The sequence below is a fragment of the Sinocyclocheilus grahami genome, unplaced genomic scaffold (genome assembly GCF_001515645.1).
Source record: "Sinocyclocheilus grahami isolate Dianchi unplaced genomic scaffold, SAMN03320097.WGS_v1.1 scaffold965.1, whole genome shotgun sequence".
In the NCBI taxonomy this organism is placed as follows: Eukaryota; Metazoa; Chordata; class Actinopteri; order Cypriniformes; family Cyprinidae; genus Sinocyclocheilus; species Sinocyclocheilus grahami.
This window is the reverse complement of record NW_015506144.1, coordinates 173,270-199,769: the sequence shown is the minus strand read 5'-3', so window position 1 is coordinate 199,769 and position 26,500 is coordinate 173,270. Positions and strand designations below refer to the sequence as shown.

The window sequence follows — 26,500 nt, the reverse complement described above, 5'->3', positions numbered from 1 at the left end:
ATCTTTGCTCTGATTTGTTTCTGAAGCCTCAGGCCTCTCTCTCTGTGTGTGTGTGTGTGTATGTAGGTCGGGTAGGGACCCCTCACTTCATGGCTCCTGAAGTGGTCAAGCGAGAGCCGTACGGGAAGCCGGTGGATGTTTGGGGTTGCGGGGTCATTCTCTTCATCCTGTTGAGCGGCTGTTTGCCTTTTTACGGCACCAAGGAGCGTCTGTTTGAAGCCATTGTGAAAGGAAAGTACAAGGTACTGCGTGATTGACAGAAGCACGTCACTCGACCTCCAGAGCACTGAAGACACGTCAGGTGGAGCGATTTTAATGTCAGAACCTTCCTCTTGTGTTTGGGGCAGAATGAGAAATCTGTTTCAAATCATAGATGTGTGCTGCACATGATTCATAATAATTCTAAGATAACTTTTGACCAAACACAGCATTGCATATATTAATGGAGAAGGGTTAGAGTGCGTTGTGTGACAACCTGAGAACATCTAGGATTGAGAGAATAGACAGTGCTATACATAAGATACATTTACTTGAGAAGCAAAATAACTAAAAGATAATTTTTCTTAACCCACCGACAGATATTTTTTCAAATATTTATGCTGGTTGCAAAAACTGCTTAGACTAGTCCTATTTTTTTCTGCAAGACTGGTCATAACATTTTAAAGTCAGTTACATTGAAAATGTAGATTGATCTGAAAAGTAACCACTTGGTTAACTGCTAGTTAGTCAAACCGATTCCTAAGACACAGTCTTACCGTGGTGACTATGGTTACGCAACTTTCCCCTAATGTCTTAATCATTTTGCTTCTCCAGTAAATGCATCGTGATTCAAGAATGTTTGGTAACACTTTATTTTAAGGTGTCCTTGTTACATGTACTTACTATTATAATAATAATATAATAAATTATATGCAAGTAACCCCAAATCCTAACCCTAACCATATAGTAAGTACATGTAGTTAATTAATATTATTCAGTACTCGCATGTATAATTACACTGTAACAAGGACACCTTAAAATAAAGTGTAACCGAATGTACTAGAAAACAAGACAAAAATACTAAGCAAGGCAAAGTTTATTTATATAGCACATTTCATAAACAATGGTAATTCAAAGTGCTTTACATATAAAAGGATTTAAAATAATAATCAATAATCAAGTAAGAAAATATATTTTCTAGTGTGTTTTCTAAAAATTCTTAAATCATGATAGATTTCCTTCATGCAAAATGACAGAAGATGAGAAGTCTTGTTTTCTGAGAGATTATGAGTTTGATTAAATATCTGCCAATGGGATCAGAAAAATTTACTTTTTTTAAATAATAAAAAAATTATAAAACATATGTATTTATTTATTTTAAATAACAAGTTTATTCTCTGACCACACTGTCAGATATTTCTTCTCATTTAATGCCAAAGACTACTCTTCTGTCAAATGAATCTTGCTTTAATAGTGTTTAGATATTTGTACTGTAAATACAGTGGTCAGAACCGATGAAGCCGGTCCAGTCGTTTGTGTGGTTCAGCGGTGTGTTTGTTTGTCAGATGAACCCGCGGCAGTGGAGTCAGATCTCTGAGAGCGCTAAAGACCTGGTGCGACGCATGCTAATGCTGGACCCGGCCGAGAGAATCACCGTCTATGAGGCGCTCAACCATCCCTGGCTCAAGGTCACACGCTGCTGCTGTTGTCTTCAAAATTAACCTGATTGTCATTTCTCCTCCTGTAGAAGTCACTTCTTGTTTGTGACCTTCAAGCATGGTATCGGGTTGAGTTTGTCTCATGTTTGTGCGTGTCGTGCAGGAGAGAGATCGCTACTCGTACAAGATCCACCTGCCCGAGACGGTGGAGCAGCTGAGGAAGTTCAACTCTCGGAGGAAACTGAAGGTATTTACTGTAATCGTGCAGTAATTCCTCGTGTCACACAACACCGCAGGCCACACGCGCCCAACGTTTTGACCGCGTAGAGAATTATCCCAAGTGTCCATCTTGTCTAGACTGTAATAAACTCCTGTGAAAAACTTAATTCTTTCGGTTGATAGGTTTTTAATCAAATAAATCCAAATCTTGTTTTAGGTTTTAATTTTGAATTACTAAACCTGGCTCGCATTAAAAAAGGGGAAAAAAGGGCAGCATCATTTGAGTTAGTTTTAGTGTAGTTTTAAACTAGAGACTAAATGTGACCCTGGAGCACAAAAGCAGTCATATATATACTAGTGCTGTCAAACGATTAATCGCATCCAAAATAAGTTTTTGTTTACATAATGTGTGTGTGTGCTGTGTATATTTAAACGCACACACATACAGTATATATTTTGAAAATATTTACATGTGTATATATATTTATATTATATATAAATATATAAACATAGCATATTTTCTTAAATATATACATGCATGTGTTTGTATTTATATATACATAATAAATATACACAGCACACACACACATTATGTAAACAAAAACTTATTTTGGATGCGATTAATCGTTTGACAGCACCAATTTGTAGCAATAGCCAACAATACATTGTATGGGTCACAATTATACATTTCTCTTTTATGACAAAAATCATTAGGATATTAAGTAAAGATCATGTTCCATGAAGATATTTAGTAAATCTCCTACCGTAAATATATCAAAACTTAATGTTTGATTAGTAATATGCATTGCTAAGAACTTCATTTGAACAACTTTAAAGATGATTTTCTCAATATTTAGATTTTTTTGCACCCTCAGATTCCAGATTTTCAAATAGTTGTATCTCAGCCAAATATTGTCCTCTCCTAACAAACCATACATCAATGGAGAGATTATTTATTCAGCTTTATTCAGCTGATGCATACATCTCAATTTCACAAAATGGAACCCTATGACTGGTTTTGTGCTCCAGAGTCACAAATATCATAATATTTTAGTAAACGAAAAATAAAGTAGATTGTTAACAGGTTTAGTTAAATTATAAAACATTAAAAACATCCAAACTCATCATGTACTCTTGGAGAAAACATCTATTAACCTGATATGAAGGTTTGAATGTGCAACACAGACACAGATTAAACTGCTGTGACACATAACACGACTTTGTTTATCTTTAAAAAAAAAAAAATCAAACCACTTATAGAACAAAAATTTATTTATTTTCTGTTGCACCAAACAGAACTTATTTTCAATAAAAGACCATTGGTTATATATGCATTCTTTATTAGGACTTTATATAAGAATAAGCAGACATATTTATTTATAGAAATTAAAGATAAATCCTTATTAAAGTGATTTAGTGAAGAGCAGTGAGGGATTTTTTTCTTTATTTTGTTGTTTGATTGATATGAACAGCAGCCGGTTTATTAGGCTGCTGTCACTTTAAGACTAAATGCACAGATCTGATATTCTCCCAACGGTTTACATTCATTTAAACTTGTGTAGTTAAAGGCACAATATGTCATTTTCGCCGCTAGAGGGCGCGTATTCAAAATAAACAAAGAGGCAAAGGCGTAGTTAGGCGTGACATCATGTGGAATCATGGGAGTTGTGGTCTTCGTCACCGGTCTATTAAAACACATATTAAAGCGTCTTTGGTGTTTCCATGTTTTCTACAAATCTAAACCGGAAATCGAGGGGTTTGGCAGGCGACACAATGACACTGTAGACACGCTCCGTGCTTCTAGTTAAAATTGCTTATTTCTCTGGATTTAAACATTCTTCGAAACATTTGGGATAATGTAAGCACACAAGTCAGCAAAATATATAACACTGTTCTAGTGTTTTAAAAAATTTTTTTTACATATTATGCCTTTAAGCTTGGTATGTAGTTATCATCTTGTTTTCACAGGTGAAAAAAATGTTGTTGATTAAACAGTTGTCAACACTGGAATTTTTTACGACATTGACAGACACTTAGCTTTAGATATCAGCGAAACACAATGCAGTTTCAATCCAGTAATAACACTCAAATTGAGCTGTTTTTCAGATCCATTTCAACTAAATAGACCAGAAAGCATCTTTTCACTCGGTCACTATATATGCAAAATGTGATTTTCTGTAATATTTAATTTCTGTAAAATGATTTAAAAATCCGTATCTAGTAATCAGAAGTGACTGGTGGGAATTCATTGATACAGAAGGTTTAAAAGTTAAACGGCAGTTTTAGGTTAGCGAGAGTAAAGTTCTCATTGACAGAAACCACATGAAAGCAGGGGATGTTTTCTTCTGGTACATCAGAGGTGCGTGACGGTTGGAGCACAGAGGAATAAGGAGGCGTGAGGAGCTTTGATGAGCCTGTGTAAAGGTGAAGACGTGCGTTTGGTGATCTAATATGTCTGTGAGATCTCTGGAGTGCAAATGTCAAACGTCTGCGGTTCGTCGAGATGATTTCATCAAAATGCCCTGTTTGAATCTGACAGTGTAATGAATGAAATCAAGATGAGTTTGTGTGTGTGATTCACAGGGCGCCGTCCTCGCTGCCGTCTCGAGTCACAAGTTCAACTCGTTCTACGGCGACCCTCCTGAAGACCTCCACGATTTCTCAGAGGACCCCACGTCTTCAGGTACGTCCCCCGCGGGGGAAACGACCTCGTGGAGCTCCGTCCAGTCATTTCTGGATCTCAGCTGGTTTATCAGTCACTCTGAAAGTCTAGTGAAGTTTGAGGAGCCTCGCGGTGACCTCTGCAGACCTCAGATCTCATATCTCGCTGCGCTGAGAAAACAGTTCAGTGTTGAACGCCATCAGAAGCTCTTTGTGTTTATAAAAACTGCAGCGAATTAATGAGCTGCCCCTGGGTTCTGCGGAGATGAGTTAGCATTCGGATGTGGTTTTGTTTCATGACACGCCTCAAATGAGTCGAAACACTGTAGAAAAAACAGTTTCAGGTCCTTATAAAGTCTTAAATCAAACTGATCAAATTTAAGGCCATTATAAATAAGGCCTTAAATCATTGGACTCAAATAGGGCTGCACGATAAATCGCATGCGATATTTAATTTGCATCTTGTCAGAAAGCAGGTTCAAGATGCGCATTAAATATCACATGCAATTTATCGTGCAGCACTAGACTCAAACTCAATTCCTGGAGGGTCACAGCTCTGCACAGTTTTGCTCCAACCCTAATCAAACACACCTGATCCATCTAATCAAGGTCTTCACTTCCAAGCAGGTGTGATTTGGAGCTGGTTTGAGCTGAACTCTGCAGAGCTGTGGCCCTCCAGGAATTGAGTTTGAAACCACTTCCTTAAATAGTCTTAATTTTCGTTTTAAGAGGTGTTACATTTGGGGACACAAGTCGACACAATAGAAATAAACACAGAATAGATATGTGATTTATTAAACTTTGAAAGGTTATGATTTAGTGAAGTAAATGTGAGCGCTGCAAGTTTAAAAATCTAAATGTGGCGCTGTTGCGGTTTCAGAGTCGTTTGCAATCAGTGAATGTTAAGGTCTCTGCACACGGAGTCCTGAGAAATTTTCGCACGTTAAAAAATAACAGAGGTGCGTGACGGTTGGAGCACAGAGGAATAAGGAGGCGTGAGGAGCTTTGATGAGCCTGTGTAAAGGTGAAGACGTGCGTTTGGTGATCTAATATGTCTGTGAGATCTCTGGAGTGCAAATGTCAAACGTCTGCGGTTCGTCGAGATGATTCCATCAAATGCCCTGTTTGAGTCTGACAGTGTAATGAATGAAATCGAGATGAGTTTGTGTGTGTGATTCACAGGGCGCCGTCCTCGCTGCCGTCTCGAGTCACAAGTTCAACTCGTTCTACGGCGACCCTCCTGAAGACCTCCACGATTTCTCAGAGGACCCCACGTCTTCAGGTACGTCCCCCGCGGGGGAAACGACCTCGTGGAGCTCCGTCCAGTCATTTCTGGATCTCAGCTGGTTTATCAGTCACTCTGAAAGTCTAGTGAAGTTTGAGGAGCCTCGCGGTGACCTCTGCAGACCTCAGATCTCATATCTCGCTGCGCTGAGAAAACAGTTCAGTGTTGAACGCCATCAGAAGCTCTTTGTGTTTATAAAAACTGCAGCGAATTAATGAGCTGCCCCTGGGTTCTGCGGAGATGAGTTAGCATTCGGATGTGGTTTTGTTTCATGACACGCCTCAAATGAGTCGAAACACTGTAGAAAAAACAGTTTCAGGTCCTTATAAAGTCTTAAATCAAACTGATCAAATTTAAGGCCATTATAAATAAGGCCTTAAATCATTGGACTCAAATAGGGCTGCACGATAAATCGCATGCGATATTTAATTTGCATCTTGTCAGAAAGCAGGTTCAAGATGCGCATTAAATATCACATGCAATTTATCGTGCAGCACTAGACTCAAACTCAATTCCTGGAGGGTCACAGCTCTGCACAGTTTTGCTCCAACCCTAATCAAACACACCTGATCCATCTAATCAAGGTCTTCACTTCCAAGCAGGTGTGATTTGGAGCTGGTTTGAGCTGAACTCTGCAGAGCTGTGGCCCTCCAGGAATTGAGTTTGAAACCACTTCCTTAAATAGTCTTAATTTTCGTTTTAAGAGGTGTTACATTTGGGGACACAAGTCGACACAATAGAAATAAACACAGAATAGATATGTGATTTATTAAACTTTGAAAGGTTATGATTTAGTGAAGTAAATGTGAGCGCTGCAAGTTTAAAAATCTAAATGTGGCGCTGTTGCGGTTTCAGAGTCGTTTGCAATCAGTGAATGTTAAGGTCTCTGCACACGGAGTCCTGAGAAATTTTCGCACGTTAAAAAATAAATACGACCTCACGTTGTGTCAATCACGTTTTTACACACTGCCTCCTAAACTTTCGTCCGTCATAAAAAATTCGGATCAGGTTTGATTTTCTGCGTTTTCGCATCTGTAGCAAGCATTTTGATAGGAAAGGATGACGAATACGAAAAAACACATACGATAATTTCGGAGTGTGCAATGACCTTAACACATTTATGCCTAAAAATTGCTTATGATGCACCGCTGATGAACTGAGATGTTTATATTATAATATCTTCTAGATGGGTGTATATGCATATTTTATGTCTCTCAGCTGAAGTAGGAAAGAGTAGACATTTCAAAGCAAGAGTCCCAGATTTATTTATTGAACTTTTCTTTTTTTTTTTAATCCGGGCTATTATTGATATTTTGGTCACACAATAAACAGTATCTGGCTAGTAACGTAATCTCCTGTATTTTCTCTCTGAACCGCCGCATCACAGGAAAGAAAGACTAGGAACATTATTTAACACATTCAGTATAGATTTTATTTGTATTGCCACAATAATATTTGTATTGCCTTTCTTTAAGCGCATTACAGTATCAGCAAAATCCAGTATCGATGGACTTCTACTTGTGTACTGATATTTGTGACCCTGGAGCACAAAACCAGTCATAAGGGTCAATTTTGTGAAATTGAGATGTATGCATCATCTGAAGCTGAATAAATAGCTTTCCATTGATGTATGGTTTGTTAGGATCGGACAATATTTGGCTGAGATACACAAACAAAATCTGGAATCTGAGGGTGCAAAAAAATCTAAATATTGAGAAAATCATCTTTAAAGTTGTTCAGATGAAGGACAACTGACTCGAGACTTGACTCGGACTCGAGTCCCAAATTTGATGACTTGCGACTCGACTCGACATAATTAAAGAAGACTTGAGACTCGACTTAGACTTTGACAGCAAGGACTCTAGACTTGACTTGGACTTGAGCCCTGTGACTCGGAAAGATTTTATGATCAGATCAAAGTCGTTATAGACGCGTCTCTGCAGCGTGCTTGCGCTCGACTGGCAATAAACCAGAGATTGCGTTCAGGGAGCGCTGGATAGGCTAGTATAAATTACTGGAGTAATAGCATAACTTACGACAAAAAAACAGATAAAAGAAATAATATTTCATGATTCGTCTAGTAGCGATCTCTGCTCGTGAAAGCGCTGCCCTGTCCGTTTGATCGCCGCCCAGCAGACACACGGAGCGGGCATGAGAAACTTCACTGGTGCTCGCCTCATCATCACTGTGACCGCTGCTGTTAAATATTCCTCACTTCTTCTGTTTGTCCGACACCGAGGTGCACCATGAGTGACGGATCCGCATCCCGCCACGACCCTCGAACTCTGCCAACTTCATGTGCTTTCATTTTCATGAATGTTTCGCCAATCATTATTACATATTCTGGTCTTCAGCGACCCGGACCTATATATACAGCACGGATGGATCTTTAACTGCTGCAATAGCAATATTTCATTGCGTATAGTAATTGCTCTGCAGTAAAGCCATTCAAACCACTTCAATTTTTGCTGATGATATTCGTTTATTTTATGCCTGCGGTAATTATGAGTGAAACGTCACGTCATTATTGTGTATCAAACAGTGATGCATTGCACATATTGAGTCATCCGATATATAAATATAGTTGCGCAGGAAAAAATACTTAAACTTTTACGTACCTCGGGTCTCTACACTTTTTTTACAAAAAATTAATCACAAAACTCGCATTCTTTTATATTTTACTATTTTTTTCTTGTTATATTGTTTATAATTAATTGATTGAGGAATACTAAGAAAGTTGATGTCTAACTTCGGAGTGTGCAATGACCTTAACACATTTATGCCTAAAAATTGCTTATGATGCACCGCTGATGAACTGAGATGTTTATATTATAATATCTTCTAGATGGGTGTATATGCATATTTTATGTCTCTCAGCTGAAGTAGGAAAGAGTAGACATTTCAAAGCAAGAGTCCCAGATTTATTTATTGAACTTTTCTTTTTTTTTTTAATCCGGGCTATTATTGATATTTTGGTCACACAATAAACAGTATCTGGCTAGTAACGTAATCTCCTGTATTTTCTCTCTGAACCGCCGCATCACAGGAAAGAAAGACTAGGAACATTATTTAACACATTCAGTATAGATTTTATTTGTATTGCCACAATAATATTTGTATTGCCTTTCTTTAAGCGCATTACAGTATCAGCAAAATCCAGTATCGATGGACTTCTACTTGTGTACTGATATTTGTGACCCTGGAGCACAAAACCAGTCATAAGGGTCAATTTTGTGAAATTGAGATGTATGCATCATCTGAAGCTGAATAAATAGCTTTCCATTGATGTATGGTTTGTTAGGATCGGACAATATTTGGCTGAGATACACAAACAAAATCTGGAATCTGAGGGTGCAAAAAAATCTAAATATTGAGAAAATCATCTTTAAAGTTGTTCAGATGAAGGACAACTGACTCGAGACTTGACTCGGACTCGAGTCCCAAATTTGATGACTTGCGACTCGACTCGACATAATTAAAGAAGACTTGAGACTCGACTTAGACTTTGACAGCAAGGACTCTAGACTTGACTTGGACTTGAGCCCTGTGACTCGGAAAGATTTTATGATCAGATCAAAGTCGTTATAGACGCGTCTCTGCAGCGTGCTTGCGCTCGACTGGCAATAAACCAGAGATTGCGTTCAGGGAGCGCTGGATAGGCTAGTATAAATTACTGGAGTAATAGCATAACTTACGACAAAAAAACAGATAAAAGAAATAATATTTCATGATTCGTCTAGTAGCGATCTCTGCTCGTGAAAGCGCTGCCCTGTCCGTTTGATCGCCGCCCAGCAGACACACGGAGCGGGCATGAGAAACTTCACTGGTGCTCGCCTCATCATCACTGTGACCGCTGCTGTTAAATATTCCTCACTTCTTCTGTTTGTCCGACACCGAGGTGCACCATGAGTGACGGATCCGCATCCCGCCACGACCCTCGAACTCTGCCAACTTCATGTGCTTTCATTTTCATGAATGTTTCGCCAATCATTATTACATATTCTGGTCTTCAGCGACCCGGACCTATATATACAGCACGGATGGATCTTTAACTGCTGCAATAGCAATATTTCATTGCGTATAGTAATTGCTCTGCAGTAAAGCCATTCAAACCACTTCAATTTTTGCTGATGATATTCGTTTATTTTATGCCTGCGGTAATTATGAGTGAAACGTCACGTCATTATTGTGTATCAAACAGTGATGCATTGCACATATTGAGTCATCCGATATATAAATATAGTTGCGCAGGAAAAAATACTTAAACTTTTACGTACCTCGGGTCTCTACACTTTTTTTACAAAAAATTAATCACAAAACTCGCATTCTTTTATATTTTACTATTTTTTTCTTGTTATATTGTTTATAATTAATTGATTGAGGAATACTAAGAAAGTTGATGTCTAACTTAAAACAATGATGGAGGGAGACGGTAGAGATGATGTCCCGGGTCGCTAAAGACCCGAGGTATGCATTTAAGGGTTACGTTTAAAGTTAATCCATAATTTAGATTTAAATCTGAGTTTAAAGTTATGGTGCAACAGGATTAAAGTTAATCTTAAATATAACTTAAAAATGATGGGTTAAAAATGTAAACCTGCTTATTTTTAAAGGGTTAAAGTTTGGTGCAACAGAATTATTAGATAAACCTTGATTTAATCTAGATTTAAAATTAATCATTGCAAACCATTCAGCTATAATTTGAAGAAGGAAAATGCACATTAGGCCTAATGTCTGAAGTGAGCAAGCGGCAATAGGCCTAATGATAATTTAAAATATAATTTGTATTTCTTTCACAAAATGAGTATTGTGTATATAACTATAAAATACAGGCTACTCAATTTTTCTCCCTCTTGCAGGCTCTCATGTCACTTCCATTTCTTTCAGGATAAATGAATGAATTCACATGTTGTAAATCAGTCTGTCGGCCTATAGCGCGCACAGCCCCTAAATTTAGCGATCAGCTATGCATATTATAAACTTAACATCCATGAGTGACGGATCCGCATCCCGCCACGACCCTCGAACTCTGCCAACTTCATGTGCTTTCATTTTCATGAATGTTTCGCCAATCATTATTACATATTCTGGTCTTCAGCGACCCGGACCTATATATACAGCACGGATGGATCTTTAACTGCTGCAATAGCAATATTTCATTGCGTATAGTAATTGCTCTGCAGTAAAGCCATTCAAACCACTTCAATTTTTGCTGATGATATTCGTTTATTTTATGCCTGCGGTAATTATGAGTGAAACGTCACGTCATTATTGTGTATCAAACAGTGATGCATTGCACATATTGAGTCATCCGATATATAAATATAGTTGCGCAGGAAAAAATACTTAAACTTTTACGTACCTCGGGTCTCTACACTTTTTTTACAAAAAATTAATCACAAAACTCGCATTCTTTTATATTTTACTATTTTTTTCTTGTTATATTGTTTATAATTAATTGATTGAGGAATACTAAGAAAGTTGATGTCTAACTTAAAACAATGATGGAGGGAGACGGTAGAGATGATGTCCCGGGTCGCTAAAGACCCGAGGTATGCATTTAAGGGTTACGTTTAAAGTTAATCCATAATTTAGATTTAAATCTGAGTTTAAAGTTATGGTGCAACAGGATTAAAGTTAATCTTAAATATAACTTAAAAATGATGGGTTAAAAATGTAAACCTGCTTATTTTTAAAGGGTTAAAGTTTGGTGCAACAGAATTATTAGATAAACCTTGATTTAATCTAGATTTAAAATTAATCATTGCAAACCATTCAGCTATAATTTGAAGAAGGAAAATGCACATTAGGCCTAATGTCTGAAGTGAGCAAGCGGCAATAGGCCTAATGATAATTTAAAATATAATTTGTATTTCTTTCACAAAATGAGTATTGTGTATATAACTATAAAATACAGGCTACTCAATTTTTCTCCCTCTTGCAGGCTCTCATGTCACTTCCATTTCTTTCAGGATAAATGAATGAATTCACGTGTTGTAAATCAGTCTGTCGGCCTATAGCGCGCACAGCCCCTAAATTTAGCGATCAACTATGCATATTATAAACTTAACATTTAACATACAACATTTTTTCTATTAAATGATTTTGTCTTTGTTACTCGTAGTTATAAAGGATGGTAGCACAGCATTTCTGAATGATTGTCGTCTTGAGTTTGTCTGCATCCATATTGCATGTTTCCTCTCACTTGCAAAGTATGTTACTTCTATGAAATTAAGTTGTCTTTGCTATTCTGTTACTAATAAAATAGCCCTATTTTGGCACAAATCTTAAAGCTGAGGACTTGCAACTCGACTTGGACTTGTCCTTCTTGACTCGGGACTTGAATGCAAAGACTCGAGACTTACTGGTGACTTGCAAAACAATGACTTGGTCCCACCTCTGGCATTCAGTATTAATTTGTGCAACTCTTTAAAAAGGTCTTAAATTTGCAGTGCAACTTTCACTGCAGTGTTTTCAGAGTCGTAGGAAGTAGAAAGTGCCGCTCTCATCTGTTCCTCCAGATGTGTCTTCTGGTTCTGCTAATGTGAAGATTATTTCGCGGCCCCATCGGCAGGTCCCATGGAGAGGAAGTCTCTGGTCTTGTATTGAGAAACAGCTGCCACTTCTCTGTCGCAAAATTAAACTCTCACTTCCTGTAATGTTGCGGTGCTGTCGTCCTCCGCTCTCTGCTTCTCTGACTCCACAGCGGTCGGAGAAAAGCCAAACGTGTGTAAAACTGAGTCACATTCAAAAACATCAGACTCAAGTCACCATTTCAGTAAATACAGACATATATTGAAAAATGTATATCAGCTGACTCTGAAATTCTGCCCATGAAGCAAAACAAATGTCAAATTCCTCCCTCAGAGATCAGACCTACTGTATTATTATTGTTAATGTAATATAACTTGTTTGTTGGTTTTTATTGTATTTGTTATACTTGTATTTTTTAATAGTTTTTGCCATGAAAACAGCATAAGATGCATTAGATGGCATTAAATAAAAAATATATACTACTACTACTGGCCATGAAGCATAAAGTTGGAGCTCTCGCTCTGAGCACACTGCATACTACTTCAGAATTACTCAAGGCATTATTCCACAAAAAAACTTTAGTATGCTGCATCGTAACATTGCACTACATGTTTAATTCGGATTCCGTTATTACGATTGTTGATTCAGTTTTGTGTAGAAATGTCTGGTCAGATGTGTAGGAGGCTCATGTGCAGTGCATTGCATTGTGGGATACAGTGATGCAGTGTGCTCTGAGTACTGCAGTACACATGCTGTATACTGCAAAATGCTAGTATGCTAATCCTAGTGTCTTCTGGTTCTGTGTTTGTGTCTCTTCCAATGATCTCACTGTGCTGTTGTTGTTTCTAATGCTGCCTGTACTTTAGGATTGCTTGCTGCAGAAAGTAGGTATCGCACGTAGCCTTTGCTTGCCATCCAAACAGCATCCTCATCTTTATCTTCATGGTCTGTTGTCTTGCATGTTCCTCATCACTGAAGCACACGATCAAACACGAGTGTGTGTGTGTGTGTGTGTGTGTGTGTGTGCGCGCACATGCATGTTGGGAGGAAAAAACAAGTAAAATCATGCACATGATGATCGTTCTCATGATGTTTCCTTCCACAAATGAAGGCCTAAAAAGGTCTTAAATCAGAGTATTAAGTCTTAGTCATGGCATCAAATGTTTTTTGATTATTATATTATACTATTTTACAAATTTTTTTTTGTCATGTTTTCCAATTCAAATATCTAAACATCCTAAACGCAAATTAAACACGTGAAGTCTTGTTTTCTGAGAAAGTGATCAAAATGAAGAGAATTTATTCTTTAAAACAAGAACAGATGTCTGTCAGTGGGGAATGAAAACTTGTTTTCCCTTTGAATTAAATTTTTCTGACTCCATTAGCAGATATTTGTTCTTGATTTAATGATAAACTTCATTTTGATCAATCAAAACAAGACTTCTTATTTTAAGTCATTTAGCTCACCGAACTGGAGAGGATCTGCAAGGAGGGATGGCAGAGGATCCCCAAATCCAGGTGTGACAAACTTGTTGCATCTTTCCCAAAAAGACTCATGGCTGTATTAGATCAAAAGGGTGCTTCTACTAAATACTGAGCAAAGGGTCTGAATACTTAGGACCATCTGATATTTCAGTTTTTCTTTTTTAATAAATCTGCAAAAATGTCAACAATTCTGTGTTTTTCTGTCAATATGGGGTGCTGTGTGTACATTAATGAGGAAAAAAAATTAACTTAAATGATTTTCGCAAATGGCTGCAATATAACAAAGAGTGAAAAATTTAAGGGGGTCTGAATACTTTCTGTACCCACTGTATATCAAGTAAATGTATCTTGATTCAATAATCTTTAGACATTTGCACTGGAAAATAAGATAAATACCGAGGAAGGAGGATTCACTGCTGTTGAAGTTGATGTCGGCACAAACGTGTGTGTGTTTGTTTGTGTGTTTGTGTATGTACACATACATGTTTATGAGAAAAAACATGAGTAAAAGTAAAATCAGGCAAATGTTGTTTGTTCTGAGTGACGCAGTTTAGCAACAAACTGTGAGGAAATGTGATTGAGCTTCTGTTCAAATGTAGTTCATTCTGTGAGAGAGATTGACTGATATAGACATACGAGAGTGTGTCTGTAGATCATGAGATACATGCGTTCAGCTGATGGTCTCACTGATGAACTGAACTGTGTGTGTTTCAGCTCTACGATAAGATTAACACCCGCTCATCGCCCCAGATCAGGAATCCGGCCAGCGATGCCGTGCAGAGAGCCAAAGAGGTGCGTAACGGCACACACTCGCCATCGGCTCGCTTTCACCACACACTGTAATAACACACGTGTGCCGCCCAATTAACCTATTATATGATTACACACAACTCCTTGTCCAAGCTCTGGTTCTCTCCAGACTGGACTATTGTAATGCTCTCTTGGAGGGTCTTCTGGCATGCACTATCAAGCCTCTGCAACTGATCCAGAATGGTCTTCAATGAGCCAAAGAAAGCTCACGTCACACCTCTCTTCATCAGTTTACACTGGCTACCAGTAGCCGCTCGCATCAAATTAAAGGTACTGGTGCTTGTCTACAAGACAACCACTGGCACTGCACCAATACACTTAAACTCGCTAGTTCAGACCTACGCGCACTCCAGAAGCTTGCGTTCTGCAAGTGAACGGCGCCTCGTGGTGCCATCCCAAAGAGGCACAAAATCACTCTTAACAGACCTTTTCCTGGACTGTTCCCAGCTGCTGGAACGACCTGCCGATCTCAATCCGAGCCATTTTCAAAAAACATCTAAAGACATCTTTTTTTCGCCATCACCTGACCAATTAATACTAGCGCTTACCTGTTCTATTCGGTCTAATTTATTTATATATATATTTAAAAAACACCTTGCTATGTGCACTGTGCTAGACTAACTGAGACTTGTCATAGCACTTGTATATTGTTGCTGATGACTAAATCAGAATATGAGGGTTCATCATGTAACACTCCGTTATAGTTTGGCTTGATTTAATAAGACTTGAGCTTCTTAACTTCAGCTCTGTTTTACGTTAATATAATTAATAATACAGTGGTGGCCAAAATGATTAGAACAGTAGTATTTCCACCAGGTAAGAAATGGTTTTAAGTCAGTTATTTCTATCTTTTGCTGTAGTGTGTCGGGAGGAAATATCAGTTTACATTTCCAAACATTCATTTTGGCCATTAATTGTAATAATGCAGTGAGATGTTAGTGCTGCACACAGAGCTCTGATCTGATCTTCATCAGTCTGTCTGGAGTCACATGAAGAAACAGAACAAACTGAGACAGACTCAATCCAGAAGAACTGATGCTTCAAGAAACCTCCTGCAAAGCTCCTGAGAATTTTTTTCCCCCAACCAGTAATGGCGTTCTGTGCTGTGAACTGTATCTCGGCAGGTGTTGGATACGCTCTCCTGTTATCCTGAGAACATGGAGGCAAAAGAGCTGAAGAGAATCCTGACACAGCCGCATTTCATGGTGAGTGAAAGCCGTCGGACGCAGCGCTCTGTTCGCGCTCAGATGAAAACCACAACGGTTTCAGGTTGAGTCACGCAGATGCATTGAGTGCATGCAGCTTCATCGAGACGAGACGCCTCCAGATGTAGACGCTTACGAGAGAATATTGTAAAGAATGTCCAGGTCATATTTCACCTCAAAACCAGTAATACATTTCAGGAAAGCAAGTCTACTTTTTAAGACTGTTTTATAGTCACATTATTTCATGACAAAAATAAACATTTATCCTGTAAATTTGTGTCCTGTAATACAATCATGCAAATTAAATAAGTGATTTTTATTAATCCAGGGATTCTGTGGGTCTTAAAAAGTCTAAATTCACCCTTCCACAAATTAAATCGGAGGAGAAAGTCTTTAATTCATAAAGTCGTGGCATTAAATGTTGCATGTATTGCTAAAAATGAATACAGTGCTCCAATGAATACAGTTTTTGTTTTGTTTTCCAGTACAAATATCTAAACATCCTTAAATCAAGGTACATTTATTGGAGATGGAAATGAAGATATGACATTGTTTTTTGAGGAATTGATCAAAATAAAGTGAGTTTCTGATTAAAACGAGAACAAATGAGGGATAAAAACTTATTTTCCTTGTGAATAAAGTTGATTATCTGAGTCCATTGACACATTTGTTCTTGTTTTAGTCATAAACTCACTTCATTTTGAAAAATTTTTCAGAAAACAAAACTTATTTGTGTACTTATTCTCATTTATTTGTGAGCAGATCCTTAAAGCTATTTATTTTATAAAATATAAAAAAATATATTTATTTTATATAATGTTTTCATTTTATTGCTTAAATTTTCTCTGCTTGGTTTTAAAAAAAGTCTTACATTTACCTTCATAAAACCTGCAGAAACCCTGTTAAAAGCAACATCAATTCAGTGCAATAGATTCTAGCATGATGTATACTTATTGCATTTGTAAAAGACACAGCTTTAATATGCATTTTGTCATTTAAATGAAATATTAAATATAATTAGTCCTTGTCCACATTACAGCAATGATAATGTTTGGGTTGAATTTTCATGAAAATAATGTCACAGTGCAAAAACTCCTAAAGGTCCTAAAATTGGGCTTCATTTTCTTTATGCTAAATACAATTTCATATCTCTTTCTTTTGATTTGGATTTTGGTGTGAAATATTGACGTTTTGGTGACATTCATCCTTTCACGTCGAGCCACTTGAACTCTAAAGCTGCAGTGAAACGAGCAGCTGCTTCAACAGCCAGCAGTGCTTTAATGCACAGAGACAGATGGGATGAGCCGCAGCAGCGCGCGTGTGTGTGTGAGAGAGAGAGAGAGAGTGTGTGTGTGTGTGTGTGTGTGAGAGAGAGTGTGTGTGTGCGAGAGAGATAGTGTGTGAGTGTGCGTGTGTGTGTGTGTGCGAGAGGGAGAGTGTGTGTGTGTGTGCGAGAGGGAGAGTGTGTGTGTGTGTGAGAGAGAGAGAGTGTGTGTGTGTGTGTGTGTGTGGGAGGGTGTGGGAGTGCGTGTGTGCGTCTCAAATAAAACTCAAACAAATGATTATAAGTGCTTTAACAAAAATACAAGCTGTGCATTTTGACTTTTAAACCGTCTGGTAGATGAACACCATACACTTCAGTCTGTATGCATCACTGTAAATCAGATTTACAGTAGTTATGAACAATATACTGTAGAACTTGTATTGAACCCAGAACTTTCCTTTGAAGACCCGAGAGTGTGTGTGTGTGTGTGTGTGTGAGAGAGAGTGTGTGTGCGAGAGAGATAGTGTGTGAGTGTGTGTGTGTGTGCGAGAGGGAGAGTGTGTGTGTGTGTGCGAGAGGGAGAGTGTGTGTGTGTGTGTGAGAGAGAGAGAGAGAGTGTGTGTGTGTGTGTGAGAGAGAGAGAGAGTGTGTGTGTGTGTGTGAGAGAGAGAGAGAGTGTGTGTGAGTGAGTGAGTGTATGCAATTAACAAAAAGCAAGGCCTCTTAACACTAGCTTGCTCTATTCTTTTTCTATTGTTTTCTTTTTATTATATAATAAAAAATCCTTGCTATGTGTACTGCGTTAAGCTAACTGAGACTTGTTATAGCACTTGCATATCATTGCTCTTTTGTTAGTTTTGATTGCTTCTATTGTCCTCATTTGTAAGTCGCTTTGGATAAAAGCGTCTGCTATGACTAAATGCATATGCATTGTTTACTTTAAGTAATTTAATGATTGCATTGAAGTTTCAAAATGACTTTTGTGAATCTGAAGTGTTAGAAGTTTTTCTCTGCCGCGTGGTTTTGTTTTCCGCTCACTACTGTGTTATTACTGTAGTGACCAAATAAACAAGTGGTCACACTATCACGCTTACACACCTATGATAAGCTGCAGGCGTGGCATGTGTAATTAATTTGTATGTGCGCACATGATGCATGTATGTTGCAGTCGTGGCTGTTTCTGTATCATTGTCATTGATTCTGATTTGCGCTCACGGTCAGTGCAGATGAGATCTGATCCACAGATGCTGATGAACTGGTTTTGTTCAGATATGAGTGTTTGACGCTGCAGATGCTGAGTGTGTGGTTCCTGTCGCAGGCGCTGCTGCAGACGCACGATGTTGTGGCTCATGAGGTTTACAGCGACGAGGCGCTGCGAGTGACACCTCCACCCACGTCCCCTTACCTCAACGGAGACTCGCCCGAGAGCGTCAACGGAGACGTGGACCTGGAGAACGTCACGCGTGTGCGTCTGGTGCAGTTCCAGAAGAACACGGACGAGCCCATGGTACCCAGTCACACACACACACGCTGTTTCATGAGCGAAGATAAGCTTGTGTTTATGACAGACTCTAACAGAATTATAAAAGATTACTTTCCAAGATCAGGGCCAAAATAGACCTTGAAACAAAAATGTTTCCAGCTCTGGAGCTCAAAGTAAATGTTTTATGAGCTGTTTTACACTTTATTTTAAGGTGTCTTTGTTACATGTTACATGTACTTACTATTATAATAACAATAAATTATGCATAATTACATGCAAGCCAAACCCTAATCATAACCATATAGCAAATACATGTAGGTAATTAATATTACTCAGTTAATATTACTTAAAATAAAGTGTAGCCGACAATGGTTTTGGAGGAGCTTTGTTACCACAGTTTCCAAAAAAACAAAACAAAAACATTTTTTCCATTATTTAGAATTTATGTGCAGTGAGTGGTACATTATCTTACAGAACAGAAAAATATACATGAGAGCCATAATAAAAAGTAGAGAGGCAAATTAGGCAAAACATAAATATTCATGCACAAAAAAATACTAACAAGGAAGTATATAAGAGCAAATACACATTCTGAAACTTTAATTTGATTGATTTCTAGAGCAATAAGCGTGTCACAGTGTGATTATCTGTTCATGGAGTGGAAAATCATGTGGTAATGGTGTTGCATGCAAAGTGTGCAATAAAACAATTAAATTAGTAGGATCGACTACCACTCTGTTGTCTAGTCACCTTTATTTCTATAGTGCTTTATACAAGATAGAGTTTCAAAGCCGCTTCACAGTAATAAACAGGAAAATAACAGAAACATTGATGCAAACAAATATAAGACGAATCCAAATTGTGGCATAAAGCAGCTCTGCAGAAGACAATAATGATATTATTCAGATCTTTATTTTAGTTCAGATAACTGTAAAGTTCATCAATTATAAAATGTGACCCTGCAGCACAGAAGCAGTGTTAAGTCGCTGGGGGATATTTGTAGCAATAGCCAACAATACATTGTATGGGTCACAATTATACATTTCTCTTTTATGCCAAAAATCATTAGGATATTAAGTAAAGGTCATGTTCCATGAAGATATTTTGTAAATGTCCTACCGTAAATATATCAAAACGTAATGTTTGATTAGTAATATGCATTGCTAAGAACTTCATTTGAACAACTTTAAAGATGATTTTCTCAATATTTAGATTTTTTTGCTCCCTCAGATTCCAGATTTTCAAATATTGTCCGATCCTGACAAACCATACATCAATGGAAAGCTATTTATTCAGCTTTCAGATGATGCATACATCTCAATTTCAGTAAATTGACATTTAAGACTGGTTTTGTGGTCCAGGGTCACAAATAGTTTTAATTGCATGATAAGCAGCTGAAGACTGTAGTGTGAGTTGAAGATCTGAGACGAGATGCTGAAATCCCCACGGGAGGGACGTTTGTGATGCTCGTGCAAAAGACTGAAGCGGTGTGCTGATATCATGGGTGTGATTGTGTGTTGACAGGGCATCACTCTGAAGATGAACGAACTGAACCACTGCATCGTGGCTAGAATCATGCACGGCGGGATGATCCACAGACAGGGTACGGCTGTGTGTGTGTCTGAGAGTGTGTGTGTGTGTGTGTGTGTGTGTGTGTGTGTCTGTGTCTCTGTCCTCAAGTACGCTGTCGTTTCTCAGGGACGCTGCACATTGGAGACGAGATTCGTGAAATCAACGGCATCAGTGTCGCCAATCAGACGGTGGAGCAGCTCCAGAAGATGCTGGTGTGTGAGAGAGAGACAGAGCAGAACAAAACAAAACACTAGCGCTAGAGATGAGGATCATAACTAAAGCAAAGACTGAGTCACTCAGTGGTAACTATTTGAGTAAACCAACCAGACATGTCTGATAACTCTCAGAGAGGACTTCACCTCCTCCGGTCCTCCTGTCCCAACTATAAACCCGCGAAACTACTCATCATAACGCATTTAATCAGTGACAACAGAATGCAAACAGAACAGATGTTTTAATAAGTACAATATGATTTTATCCACCAGTTTCACAGGCAAGACTTAAGCCTACTCCCAGAATAAAATGCATGTTTCAACTGCAAGAGCCTTGCACCGACATCTCTTAAAATAAGCCATTGTTTTGTCTCAAGGTGCAACACCAGTAAGGTTAATTTTTTTTCTAAGGCACGTTTATAAAAACTACTTAAATGTCGTAAATGAACTATGGCCTAATCCTGACTTCATCTAAGCCCTGTCTGTGAAACCAGGCCTATTACATTCAATATGCTGACTTAATACTGAAAGCACAAGTGACACAAACCCACGCTTGCTCAGCTTTCTAACTAGGGATATTACATGGACTAAATACTAAAACCACACACTAACCGACAGAAAACCTATGCATTGTTACATAAAAAAACTAACTGGGTTTACTTTATTTTTAAACTGTTTTACAAACAAGCACATCCCCAAAAGGAGTTTTTGTCAGGTTTAGCTCACTTTTAGCTAACTAAAATATGGTAGTATAAGTATTTAAGGAGAGACGCACTCACACGTCTCTGATTCTGCACTCTTGGTTACGGTGTTTGCATCAGCTGTCAGTTTTAGTCAGTAACGCGTTTGTGTTTTGTTTTCTAACAGCGGGAGATGCGAGGCAGCATCACCTTCAAAATTGTGCCCAGTTACCGCAGTCAGTCTCTGTCCTGTGATGTAAGTGTTTTTCTGTCAGAGCGCCACACGCAGGTCGCTCCTGGAATATCAACACTAAATGCACAGATCACATGAGTGTCTCTGACTCTGTTTTATTCTGGCCTTTCAGAAAGATTCCCCTGATCTGCCCAGACAGTCTCCTGCGAACGGCCACTCCAGCGTCACCAGCTCCATCTTAGTAAGACTCCCAATAAACCACACCAAACCCCTTAGATTCAAAGCATTATATGTTTAGATGAAGATTTAGGCCTTTTCTTGCATTACTCTGGACAGTAAACAGTGTGGTATTGTGAAAGTGATGTAGGTTTTAAAGGGATAGTTCACCCAAAAATGAATATTACTCCATGATTTACGCACCCTCAAGCCATCCTAGGTGTGTATGACTTTCTTCTTTCTGACGAATCCAATCGGAGTTATATTAAAAACATCCTGGCTCTTCCAAGCTTTATAATGGCAGTGGATGGGTGTTATTTTTCAGTAGTCCAAAAGAAGTCCAATAAAGCGCATCCATCCATAATAAACAGTGCCTCACACGGCTCCAGGGGGTGAATAAAGGCCTCCTGCAGCGAATCCATGCGCTTTTGTAAGAAAAATATCCATATTGAAAACTTTGTAAACAGTAATCTGTAGCTTCCGCTAACTGTGGTACGTTCACAACAGAACACCGTTCCGGCGGATGACGGAGGAAGCTCCGGTGAGAATATGCTAGTCTCGCGAGAACCAGCGTTTGTTTACAGGAGCAAAGAAAGCAAAGGAAAACCAGTCTTCTCTTGGCTTACATGGAAATCCTCCCACATTTTTCTTTACAAATCCTCGTTTAGAGCTTCTAATTCATGACCGGCTTTTTGTTTTGCTCTCCTCTGCTCTTTTTATTATGGATGGATGCTCTTTATTGGACTACTGAAAAATAACACCCATCCACTGCCATTATAAAGCTTGGAAGAGCCAGAACGTTTTTAATATAACTACAAATGGATTCGTCTGAAAGAAGAAAGTCATACACACCCCGGATGGCTTGAGGGTGAGTAAATCATGGGGTAATATTCATTTTTGGGTGAACTATCCCTTTAACAGTTTGAGCCCATCAGCTTTGTTTATTTGTGTTTGAAACTAATAGTTAATGTAGGAAGTGAGTGGTTTATAAAGGTAATAATTTTTTATCTGTGCAGGATCTGCCATCAACTATCCAGCCCAAAGGAAGACAGGTGAGAGTCTGTGTTGCCGTCGTGTGTGTGCGTGTGCGTGTGCGTGTGCGTGTGTGCGTGTGTGTGTGTGTGTGTGTGTGTGTCTCCACCTGAAGACCTCTTCACACCGACAACCACATGGCTTTTCAGTTTACATCATCGTTCTGAGAAACGTTCACATACCTGAGCTAAAGTGATCGGTCTGTCACTCGCTTGAATCAAAGTGCATCCCGTCAAACTCTGGCGGTTTATTCCCTTTTCTGCACTGATTAAATGTGATGAACATCATACACAGAGTCCTGCTCTCTTATTGGCAGCTGAAAGCAGGCTGGATATTTAAATTTGCTTGGGAGATTTTTTTGTAACTGATGATGGTGGAAAAAAAGCCCATTACTTTGTTGACAGGTGATTTTTTGGAATGCTCATCTTCGTGTGAAAGAGAGGTCTGTGTTGGGTGTGAACAGGCCTTTAACACCCATCCCGTCACCCTACTGCTTTACAATGCGATTCCTGCATCCTGTCATTTCCTGTCCACGTCAGTCTGTTCTACTGCAGGATGTGTGTGTGTGTGTGTGTGTGTGTGTGTGTGAGAGATGCTTTCAAACCCTTAGATCTCCAGACCTGCAGTCAAGGATAAAATGTCTCGGAAGGTGAGTTTCTCGGATCCAGTAGAGCCAAATTTATTTCCCATCGGGCTTTGCTTCTCTAGTTGGTGCTTATAGACTCCCAGCATCCCATAGTGGTGGTACATGACACTAACCCACCTGCCAATCACGTCTGTGTCCGTCCTAGTAGTGTGATTGGCCCCGCCCATCACAGATGATTGGCTTCTTAGACACGCCCGTGCTGTCCCATCAGTGGGGTTTGCTCACATCTGATTGGTTGACTGTGTGTGTGTGTGTGTGTGTGTGTGTGTGTGTTATATGCAGTTACATTTTAATTAGGGCTGTCAATTCAACCCGTTCATTTAGTACAATTATAAAAAATGACAAAATGTTAAACAATGCAGATATAAATTGAGCTTTTTAACTGGATACGTGTCCCTGCAGCACAAAAGCAGTGTTAAGTCGCTGGGGGATATTTGTAGCAATAGCCAACAATACATTGTATGGGTCACAATTATACATTTCTCTTTTATGCCAAAAATCATTAGGATATTAAGTAAAGATCATGTTCCATGAAGATATTTAGTAAATCTCCTACCGTAAATATATCAAAACTTAATGTTTGATTAGTAATATGCATTGCTAAGAACTTCATTTGAACAACTTTAAAGATGATTTTCTCAATATTTAGATTTTTTTGCACCCTCAGATTCCAGATTTTCAAATAGTTGTATCTCAGCCAAATATTGTGCTATCCTAACAAACCATACATCAATGGAAAGATTATTTATTCAGCGTTGAGATGGTGTATAAATCTCAATTTACAAAAGTTGACCCTTACGACTGGTTTTGTGGTCCAGGGTCACAAATGGTGTCTTATTGATAAGAGTAATTATAAGAATAATGATTATTGTATTATTTTTATTCCTATCAAATGTGCAGTCAATGGACAGCCCTAATTATAAGCTTTACTAGTTTCAGTGATGAATCTCATTTTTCTAACGCTCACTCGTGTGTTTCTGCAGATTTACGTTCGAGCGCAGTTCGAGTACGATCCCGCTAAAGATGACCTGATTCCCTGTAAAGAGGCTGGCGTTCGTTTCCGGGTGGGTGACATCATCCAGATCATCAGTAAGGATGATCATAACTGGTGGCAGGGCAAACTGGAGAACACCAAGAACGGCACGGCGGGCCTCATTCCCTCGCCGGAGCTGCAGGAGTGGTGAGAAACACAGATCATAGCTGCTCTCGTGTGAGCGAGGCCTGGTCTCATGCACGTGTGTGTGTGTGTGTGTGTGTTGTCAGGCGTGTGGCGTGTATAGCGATGGAGAAGACCAAGCAGGAGCAGCAGGCCAGCTGTACATGGTTCAGCAAGAAGAAGAAACAGTATAAAGACAAATACTTAGCCAAACACAACGCAGGTAATGAGCAGCGGACCGTCCATCATGACATCAGCAGAATAATCTCACACGCACACACATGCGCACACACATAAACACACTCGCACACACACACACTCACTCACACACACACACACACACGCGCACACACATAAACAAACACACGCACACAGACACACGCATGCACACACACACACACACTCACATGCACACACACACGCGCACACACATAAACTCGCACACACACACACTCACTCACACACACACGCACACACATAAACAAACACACGCACACAGACACACGCATGCACACACACACACACACACTCACATGCACACACACTCGCATAAACACGCACACAGACACACGCATGCACACGCACACACACACACACATACTCACACCTGCTCATCTGACAGCTGTCTGCACAACACACACACAGTTTTAAATAAAGCTTTTTAATCATCTAATATGGGTAAGTAAATAACAGTAGATATATTTTAAACCATATTTTCATGAATATTGACTAAATCTTTGAGACTGGATGTGTCGCTGCTGAAGTGTGTGTGTGCGAGTGTGTGTGTGTGTGTGTGTGTGCGCGCGTGCGTGTGTGTGTGTGTGCTTGTGTGTGTGTGTGTGTGAATCCGCTGACCTCTCTGTGACCTACTGACAGCAGATCAGATCAGAGAGACGCCGCCACCTGCTGCCACACACTGAACATGGCTTGACTGCTCTTCACTCAGTTGTGTTGAGACTGTGACGTGTGCCATATGTCATGCCCACAGGATATTATGTAGCGTCCACAAGATCATTTGGTCAGTTACGACATGACCTTGCGATGTGAAAATGCTGCGTTGTGATTTATTCAATGAAATAATTCATTCAGAGACACCAAATTATTTGCAAAACACCACTATTTATATCTTTGTAATTAAACATACAAATATATCAGTGACTACTCTAACTGAAATGTAATATTATAATACATGTTAAATTCCCATAAATACAAGTCGATACCCTCAAAGAGGAATAGTTGTCTACAAGATACTGTATTTCTTGTGAAGATATATTATTATAGGTTAATAATTACAATTTACTCAGACTTGTTAAATAATGTTGCAGGAATGAGGTATAATATGATTTGATATTATTATGCTGCTTTGTCGTTTGTAAAAAATCTGAATGAAAATGTTATTTTTTAAATTATCTTTATTTCTGATAATCATTGGTTGCTATGGTAATGCAGGTTTGTTTACTCATTAAACTCATGGTAATGAGAAAATAAATTGTGATCAGAAGACATAATATTACTAATTTAATAATATAAATATAATAATAACACAATTTTTAAACTTCATTTGAATGATGTCACAGGAACAAAGTATAATATAAACACAAAATCACTTTCACATTAACTGTTCCCTTAACCATCTTCAAGAAATGGCTAAAAACACATCTCTTCCATCTTCATTTGACCCTCTAACGTTAACTCTACCACTCTCTATTCTAATTCTATTTTATCTACTTGTTTTCTTTTTATTTATTATATTAAAAAAATATAATACGCACTGTAACACTTGCGCACTGTGTTAGGCTAACTGACACTTATCACAGCACTTACCTATTTAAAATGTTCTGTTTACTCGTTAAAATGGTGTTGATGAGAAAAGTGTCGTTCCTGCATCAGGATCGTGTAGCTCAACACAGTGATCTCATGGACTCAAAATAATGTCTTGTAGTGACAAGATGATCACATTCCCATGAGTCCAAGCGTCGTGACCGCAACAAAACTGTTTGTGATGTTGTGTAACAGCAGAGTGGTGTGTGTGTGTGTGTGTGAGCTGGATGAGTGTGTTATATGTAAGCACATGGCTAATGCGTGTCGTTCTCTCTAGCGCTGCACGAGTGAGTGAGTGTGTGTGTGTCTGTGAGTGTGTCTGTGAGTGTGTGTGTCTGTGAGTGTGTGTGTGTGTGTGTCTGTGAGTGTGTGTGTGTGTGTGTGTGTGT

The 26,500-nt window shown here is 38.8% G+C and overlaps 1 protein-coding gene across 1 annotated transcript in view; it reads left to right on the top strand.

Annotated features, from left to right (window-relative positions):
* LOC107564833 (peripheral plasma membrane protein CASK-like) overlaps positions 1-26,500 on the top strand; it is a 62,345-nt gene that overhangs the window by 26,295 nt on the left and 9,550 nt on the right. Inside the window, exons 7-21 of the mRNA XM_016250006.1 lie at positions 67-242; positions 1,545-1,667; positions 1,801-1,884; positions 4,440-4,748; positions 5,700-5,799; positions 14,513-14,613; positions 15,756-15,836; positions 18,419-18,607; positions 20,108-20,186; positions 20,282-20,367; positions 21,235-21,303; positions 21,413-21,481; positions 22,473-22,508; positions 24,118-24,314; positions 24,398-24,513. Coding sequence (XP_016105492.1) covers positions 67-242; positions 1,545-1,667; positions 1,801-1,884; positions 4,440-4,748; positions 5,700-5,799; positions 14,513-14,613; positions 15,756-15,836; positions 18,419-18,607; positions 20,108-20,186; positions 20,282-20,367; positions 21,235-21,303; positions 21,413-21,481; positions 22,473-22,508; positions 24,118-24,314; positions 24,398-24,513 — 1,815 coding nt within the window. The remainder of the gene's footprint in view (positions 1-66; positions 243-1,544; positions 1,668-1,800; positions 1,885-4,439; positions 4,749-5,699; positions 5,800-14,512; positions 14,614-15,755; positions 15,837-18,418; positions 18,608-20,107; positions 20,187-20,281; positions 20,368-21,234; positions 21,304-21,412; positions 21,482-22,472; positions 22,509-24,117; positions 24,315-24,397; positions 24,514-26,500) is intronic.